Raw genomic sequence first — 8,046 nt, 5'->3', positions numbered from 1 at the left:
GTTTAGCGGAAACGGAATTCCGTTCCGAAATTTCGGTAAATTTCGGCGAATTTCGTTGAATTTCGGTCGAAATTTGTTGAATTTTGAATTTGAAAACAAAATATACCGAAAAATACCGAAATTTCGGATCCCGGTAACTAGCGGAAATGAAATTTTTTCTGAAATTTCGGCGAAATTTCGCCGAAATTGTTAACCCTGGTGGCGAGTATTAAATGCAGTAGTGCTCTGACAGGGCGCAGCGCAGCGAGCGGGGCCAATAAGCTATGAGCGCAGCGAGCGGGGCCAATGGCGTTGTAGCATGGTTTTAAATAGCCGGCTATAGCTTCCGCTATAGACCGCTATAGCTTCTAGAAAGGGCGGTCGCTATGGCATTTAGCCCGCTAAAGCCGGCTATAGTCCGCTAAATTCCGGATATAGCCCGCTAAACACCGTAACGTCAGCTCTACCGCTAAACATCTTAGCCGGCGATTTAAAACCTTGCGTTGTAGGCGCGCGCATCCGCCCGCTTTAGGCCGGCGACTCGCCGCTCGCCCGTTTCACTCTCTCTTGGTTTTTCACCACGTTGGATTTGGATGATGTGGCAGTTCATTTACTGTATTTTATTATACTTGCTCTTATAGTTACCACTGCATTTGGACTCACATGGCAACAGGTGAGTTCCCCAGCAGCACTGCAGAGGAGACTCATCCGAGGCGAAGGGTGACCGATGCCCAACATATTTTTTTCATAGCAAAACATTAACTATCGAATTAAGGCCCCATTTAGCAGCTAAATTGATTCTCATTTTATCCGGCATGTAAAATGTTGCCAGCAGGGTGGTTTTCGATTAATGCCCGCGAAATCAGACCAGCGGAACAAAGAGAATGAATTCACCATAAAAATCCACTAATATTTTATAGAACTTAAAACTAAGTGAAGAATCGAACAGAGATATATATGTTTTATAGAACTTAAAACTAAGTGAAGAATCAAATAGATATATATTATGAACTTTGTTTGAAGGTAGTTTAATTTGAAGCAACTTCTAATATTTGCAAGATGTTCTAAAATCCATCGGAACTTCTATTTGAAGCTGGCCCCACAGGCCAGCGTCTGCTGGCCGCCGATCGAGCGAGCAGTACGAGGAGTCGAAGCGGCGGCGGCTCCGATCCCCTTCCTCCACTTCTACAGTTCTTCGATCCATAAGCCATCTCGAGTTCTCCAGCGAGGAACTCAGATCTCGCCCTCCGTCTGAGTGGAGTGCCATAGCGCCCCGCCGCCGTCGGCCAGGTTTGCCTCTCATACGCGCCCCGAGCTCCAATGTTTAAAGTGGGTTTAGGGTTTATAGCTCCTGTTTTAAGTGCAAATGTCTCCGATTCGAGTCTAGATTTCTCCGGTTTGAGTCCACAGGTCTTCGATCTGAGTGCAAAGTTCTTCGATTCGAGTTCAAAGATGATAGTTTGATGTGAAGATTTAACTGCAGGGGACGGGAAACCCGGGGGCAGGACAATGGCGCCGGCGCGGCCCTCTTCGTCCGCCGCGGCGGCGGCGGCGGCGGCGGACCCGCGCGGGGGCAGAGGCTGGCTCTCCGCCCTCCGCCGCGACCCCTCCAAGCGGGCGCGCCGCGCCGACGACGACGGCACGCCGCTCACCGACGAACTCCTCCTCGTCATCTTCACCGGCGTCTCCGACCTCGCCGACCTCGTCCGGTGCGCCGCCACCTTCCAGCGCTGGCGCCGCCTGGTGTCCGCGGAAGCGGCGTTCCTCTGCCGCACACCTCGGCGGCGGCCCGGCAGGTTCATCGGCCCCCTAGCCCTCGGCTTCTTCAACCACCAGATGGACGCCCCGCGGTTCGTTCCCACAGCTGATGCGTCGCGCCGCTTCCCCGGACTCCTCCAGCAGCCGCCGCCGTCCCTGAGCACGCTAGTCGATGATGGCCTCTTCGACGGCTCTTCGCGCATAGTGGCCTCCAGGAACGGCCTTCTTATCGTCGACCTCCGGCGCAGTAAGCAAGACAGGGCACTCAAGCTCTGCGTCTGCAACCCCATGGCTGGCATAGTGCACGTCTTGCCGCGCCTCGGAGGAAAGGACGGCCTTGGGTCCTATGCTTGCACGGTGCTCACCGCAGACGACCGTGACGAGAAGACAATTGAGCCACCTCGGTCCTCCTCATACTTCCGCCTGGTAATGGTGTACACCCGACGTGGCTTCACCGCGTTCCGGAGCTACTCATCTGAAGAAGGCAGCTGGAGCGAAGAGGCAAAGGTGACCAACGCCAGACTAGGAAAGAAGCAGATGGGTTTGACTCATAACGGTGTTGTGGGCCGTGGTGGCAGGCTAGTGTATTGGCTATCCAAGAACGTGGTGTTCGTGCTGAGCCTTGAAACGCTGCAGTCAGCAGTGGTAAGCATGCCTCGGTCCGGCAATGGCCTGAAATTTGATATGGCAAACACCTTGCTGGGCTTGTCTCCAAACGGCATGCTCTGTGCTGTCCAGATCGGCCATGTGTCCCTTAAGCCAGCTAACCGGAGGGTCCCCATACGTGTAACCACCTGCACTGACCGTTGTTGGTGGGATACGGAGGAGTTGATTCAGATAGAACAATCCTTGCCTGCAGATGTGGGTAATATTAGGCTGCAGTGGTTCTGCGAGAGGAGTGGGGCCGTGTTCTTCTCAACCATCTCTGGGGACAGTGACCACCTGAGGAGTGAGATGTATGTTCTGAACCTCAAGACCCGGGTGGTTGATAAGCTGGTGAGCCATGACAGGAACAGCAATCCTTGGGAGTATGTTCATGGGTATGAAATGGATCAGACAGCATACCTGGCATCCCTTGCTGAGCCAGGGAGCATGGAGGATTTGTGATGATCGATTTTCTACCTAGTGTGCAAAGATGTTAGCGAGAGGTCGAGGGGTTGCTTACCAAAACTCCAGGAGGGACTGCAAATCTGTCAATACCCACCAAGTTTATGTGTAGTATTGCTTTGGTGTCTGGCTGTTCTCTACCTAGTGTCAACAATGTTGGTCAGTAAAAGTGGTGGCTGTCTCTTGTTGGATGTTTGGTGGAGCTAGTGTCAATTGTTGGCTTGTTGCCGATCTGTTAGTCGGAGTTAGTGGTAATGAGTCGTGTTTGTCGCATAATGCGACATTGTCGGTTGTCGGTCCCTTTTGATTATCTAAACAATGCGTGTAAGCTGGTAACCCAATGCTTATAACTGCTATCAATTATGTTGAATCTGTATCCCCTGGTGTTCATTGGAACATTTCATTCTTGCATTGGTGAATTATTCATCTGTTCTTCAGCAGAATGTTGTCTTAGTTGCTTGTACTCATGCTACACATGTAGCCAAAACAATTTATCAAATCCCAGCCAAGTGGAATGCCTATTTGATGAGGCTGGGCTCCACATCAAAACGAGGCAATTGGGATTTCATATTATGAAAAGCTACACGGAGAGGCCTTTTGCGACCATTTTTCATATTTACAGTATGGCCCATTTTTAACTAGCTGGACGCAATTGCGTACAGCTAGTTAAAATGGGCTATATTTTAAGTTTTGGAATACCATAAATGCTTTTTGTGAACTTTTTGTGAAGTATACTTTTAATTCCTTTTTCTTTAAAAAACTTTTTAAATCAAAATCCCTTTTACTTGCCAACTATCTACTTACTCAAGTCCATTTCTAAGGAGTATTTATAATTTCCTAAATGCTACAGAGAGAGCTCTTCGTTTAAGCATATCTCAAGAGCCCTTTTATTGCTTTCTTAAACGTATAACAGTGAAAGTAACAAATCAAAACTCCTCATCACGATCTTCTCCTCCTCATCCCTCCTCCTCTGTGATGAAGACCTCATCTACTCCGGCGAGGACACCAACTCTGGTGAGCTTCAATTCGGGTTAGGGCTTCAGGTTTCAGTGTTTGGGAGGCTGGGAAGGGGGATCTATGCTTGTGGGCTCTAGAAGAATGCCGGGGAGGCTACTAGGTCAGCGGTGATGGTGGGTTGTGGGTGGCGAGGCCAGCGGCAATGGCGCCGCTAGGCGAGTAGTAGGGGAGGCTGGTTTGGAGGTGCCGGCGGCGGGGTATCTGGTGGAGGCGAACAGGGTGGGAAAGGGGAAGGGGTGGAGGAGGAGAGGGCAGTCCTCGCTCGCCGGCGTCGGAGGCAACGGCGGGGGGGGGGGGGGGGGGGGTTGCCTGCAGAGCGGAGGCAAGTAGTTGAAGAGGGAGGCACAAGTGATCTACGGCGGGAGCAAAGGTAGTGCTGACAGAAGTCTAATAGATCGGAGGACAGGAGGAGGGGAAGGGGGAGGGAGTGGAATGGAAGGGTGGTACTCACGAAGATGACACCGGCGAAGCAGGCGCGCGGGATATATTTGGCGGAGCGGGGCGAACGGGCGGAGGCGGCCAGGCGGTGGATGTGGTTAGGATGGGCTGTGTGGTGCGGTGGGGTGGGGTGGGATGCAGGTAGTGTGATGCAAGTGGTGAGGTAGTCGCTAGCCGCGAGCGATCGAGAAGGTGGCGGCTGGAGGCGACCGGCGAATCGTGACGAGATTGGTGAGAAAAGAGACGTGAGGAGGAAGAGAGGCGCATGGAGAAAAAAAGATAGCATGTGGCCCACGTGAAAATATAGAGGAGATGGGTGTTCGGATACGATTAAGGTTGCTCTCCACATTAATGCTAAACGGATATGTCTCTTTGTATAGTTGCCTTCTTATAATTTTACCAAATAATTATGTGCACCGTCCAAAAATATCAATGGTGTTGGGCAAGAGGGGCAGAGGAAAAGCTTGAGTACATCGACGCGAATACAATCATTCCATCTTTACACTATAGCTCCACGCATAAATCCCCTTCCCTTAAACTCCATATCCAAATAAAAATGAAAATGTTTTTTTAAGAAGAATCAATGGATTCGTGACAAAACCCCTCCTAATGTTTTACAAAAATTTAAATTAATCAAAGAATCAAATAGAGATATACATTACGAACTTTGTTTGATTTTTGTTTATTTTCAAGCAACTTCTAACATTTGCAAGATGTTCTAAAATTCACTCGGAGAAAAAGCGGAACTTCTATTTGAGGCTGGCCCCACAGCCCAGTGTCTGCGGAGTCCGCCGCCGAGTAGGACAGTCGAATCGGCGCCGACCCCCTTCCTGGCTTCCTCCACTTCTCCCTCCTCTCAGTCCCCCGGTTTCTCACTTCTCGATCCAAAAATCATCAAAATCATAAGCCACCTTGAGTTCTACAGCGAGCGATGCAGAATTCAGATCTCGCCCTCTGAGTGGAGCGCCGTAGCACCACGCCGCCGTCGGCCAGGTTTGCCTCTCGTACGCGCCCCTAACCCAAATGTTTCAAAGGGATTTAGGGTTTATAGCTCCTGTTCTTGTACAGAGTTCACGGCTGTCTCCGATTCGAGTCTAGATTTCTCCGGTTTGAGTCCGTAGGTCTTCGATCTGAGTGCAAAGTTGGTCGATTTGAGTTCAAAGACGATAGCTTGATATGAAGATCTATCTGCAGGGGGGGCCGGCGCGGCGTCCCCGCGTCTCGTCACCGGCGTCGCCCTCTTCGTCCGCCGCGGCGATGGCGGACGCGCGCGAGTGCCGAGGTTGGCTCTCCGCCCTCCGCCGTGACCTCTCCAATCGGCGGCGCCGCGCCGACGACGACGGCACGCCGTTCACCGACGAGCTCCTCGTCGTCATCTTCGCCCGCGTCCCCGACCTCGCTGACCTCGTCCGCTGCGCCGCCACCTGCCGCCGCTGGCGCCGCCTGGTGTCCGGAGAAGCCGCGCTCATCTGCTGCACACCTCGGCGGCCGCCCGGCAGGTTCATCGGCCAACTAGCGCTCGGCTTCTTCCACCTCCAGTTGGAGGGGCTACTGTTCATGCCAACAGCTTTCGCGTCGCGCCGCTTCCCTGGACTCCTCCAGCAGCCGCCACCGTCCCTGAACAAGCTATTCGATGACGGGCTGTTCGATGGCTTCTCGCACATAGTGGCCTCTAGGAACGGCCTTCTTGTCATCAACCTCGAGAGCGGAAATCATGACAGGGCACTCAAGCTCTGCGTCTGCAACCCTATGGCAGGCGTAGTGCACGTCTTGCCGCACCTCGGAGGCATGGATGGCCTTGGGCACTACGTTTGCACGGTGCTCACCGCAGATGACCGTGACGATAAGATAATCAACCCGCCTCGGTCCACCTCGTACTTCCGCCTGGTAATGCTGTACACCCGATGTGGCTTCACCGCGTTCCGGAGCTACTCGTCCGAAGAAGGCAGCTGGAGCGAAGAGGCAAAGCTGACTAACCCCAGATTAGGAAGGAAGCAGATGGGTTTGACTAATGACGGTTTGACTCATAACGGTGTCGTGGGCTGTGGTGGCAGGCTAGTTTATTGGCTATCCAACAAAGTGGTGTTTGTGCTGTGCCTTGAAACGCTGCAGTTATCGGTGGTAAGCATGCCTCGGTCTGGAAACGGCCAGAGTTTTGATATGGGAAACACCTTGCTGGGCTTGTCGCCAAACAGCATGCTCTGTGCCATCCAGCTCGGCCGCATGTCCCTTAGGCCAGCTAATCGGAGGGTCCCCATACGCGTAATCACCTGCACTGACCGTAGTTGGTGGGATACGGAGGAGTTGATTCAGGTAGGACAATCCTTGCCTGAAGATGTTGGTCATGTTATGCTGCGGTGGTTCTGCGAGAAGAGCGGGGCCGTGTTCTTCTCAACCTTCTGTGGCAGTTACCCCCTGAGGAGTGAGATGTATGTTCTGAACCTCAAGACCCGAGTGGTTGATAAGCTGGCGAGTGAAGACAGGATAAGCAATCCTTGGGCGTGTGTTCACGGGTACGAAATGGATCAGACAGCATACCTGGCATCCCTTGCTGAGCCAGAGGGCGTGGAGGATATGTGATGGTCGCTTTTCTGCGGAGGGTGCAAAGAACTTCGCGAGTGGTTGAGTAATGGCTTACCAAAACTACAGGAGGGACTGCAAAGTCTATCAATACTCACCAAGTATATGTGTAGTATTGCTTTGGTGTCTGGTTGTTCTCTACCCTAGTGCCTGGCTGCCTGCAATGTTGGTCAGTAAAAATGGTGACTGTCTCTAGTTGGATGTTGGCTGAGCTAGTGTCAGCTGTTGTCTTTCTTTTAGTTGGACTGGAGAATAGGGTTGGAGTTGGTGGTAACAGGTCATGTTTGTCGTTTTTCGCATAATTTGAGATAATGTGAGATTGTCGGTCCCTTTTGATTATCTGTACTGTGCTTGTAAGCAGGTAACCTGATGCTTATAAGTGCTATTAATTATGTTGAATCTATATCCCCTGGTGCTTGTTGAAACATTTCATTTCCTGCATTGGTGGATTATGTATTTGTTCGCCAGAAGAATGTTGTCTTAGTTGCTTGTACTCAGGCTCAGGTTATGATGATCCACACATATTATTCAGTGAGGAGCTCTCAATCCTGACAGGACTTACAAGATGGAGGATTTGTAAGTCTGTACATAATATATTGGCATCGTGTTCCTGCTGCAGGTACCTTTAATGTTGCATGCTAGGCTATTGGATGTGTGATTTGCAGCACCTTTTATGTTGCATGCTAGGCTATTGGATGTGTGATTCATTTAGTCTCTGCACCAAAAACTGGTTATAATTTTATCAGTAGCAGCATCGGTTATTTGAGCCGAACTTGTCACAGGACCAGCCATGGTTTTCATTTGCCCTCTCGCATTTGCAGCCTGAAATGGGCAAGTTGTCTGAAGAAAAGGTGCATTTGGGATCTAAAAACTACGAAATATGTAAAGCCTATATAATGATTTCTATCTAAATGCGCATTCCCTGCTAGTGATTGCTATTAGAGCCTGTCTCAAAGAATCAAGCTTCTCGTCGTTTAATTCTGTGAATAATTGCCAAAAAGGGTGGTGTTGGGCGTTTCCATGGTTTTGTAGATTTATTTTTCACATGTAGAGATATATAGCAAGTTTTCTTTCCTTTATCTGGCTAAATTTATTTAACCAAAAAAGTTTCCATGTTGATATGGCTGTTTTCTTGAAATTCATGCTACACATGTAGGGAAAAAAAGT

The 8,046-nt window shown here is 50.6% G+C and overlaps 1 protein-coding gene across 4 annotated transcripts; it reads left to right on the top strand.

Annotated features, from left to right (window-relative positions):
* The first annotated feature begins 1,086 nt into the window (after positions 1-1,086).
* On the top strand, positions 1,087-7,306 carry LOC120711465. Of its 4 annotated transcripts, none has more exons than XM_039997001.1 (2): positions 1,087-1,269; positions 1,463-3,247. In XM_039997001.1, exon 2 carries the CDS (start codon positions 1,489-1,491, stop codon positions 2,842-2,844), a length of 1,356 nt encoding a protein of 451 aa, XP_039852935.1. In that variant the 5' UTR covers positions 1,087-1,269; positions 1,463-1,488; the 3' UTR covers positions 2,845-3,247. The 4 variants fall into 4 exon arrangements, with proteins under 4 accessions (XP_039852935.1, XP_039852938.1, XP_039852937.1 ...); XM_039997004.1 differs by lacking the exon at positions 1,463-3,247 and adding an exon at positions 5,494-7,306 and having other exon boundaries at positions 1,124-1,269; XM_039997003.1 differs by lacking the exons at positions 1,087-1,269; positions 1,463-3,247 and adding exons at positions 5,096-5,292; positions 5,494-7,306.
* The last annotated feature ends 740 nt before the right edge of the window (positions 7,307-8,046 follow it).

The sequence above is a fragment of the Panicum virgatum genome, chromosome 6K (genome assembly GCF_016808335.1).
Source record: "Panicum virgatum strain AP13 chromosome 6K, P.virgatum_v5, whole genome shotgun sequence".
In the NCBI taxonomy this organism is placed as follows: domain Eukaryota; kingdom Viridiplantae; phylum Streptophyta; class Magnoliopsida; order Poales; family Poaceae; genus Panicum; species Panicum virgatum.
Note: the sequence above shows the minus strand (reverse complement) of the source record. Positions and strands in the feature narration are given on the sequence as shown.

Bases quoted from the DNA above. Each gene is read 5' to 3' on its own strand.
- LOC120711465 (XM_039997001.1), top strand. From the start codon at position 1,489: ATGGCGCCGGCGCGGCCCTCTTCGTCCGCCGCGGCGGCGGCGGCGGCG.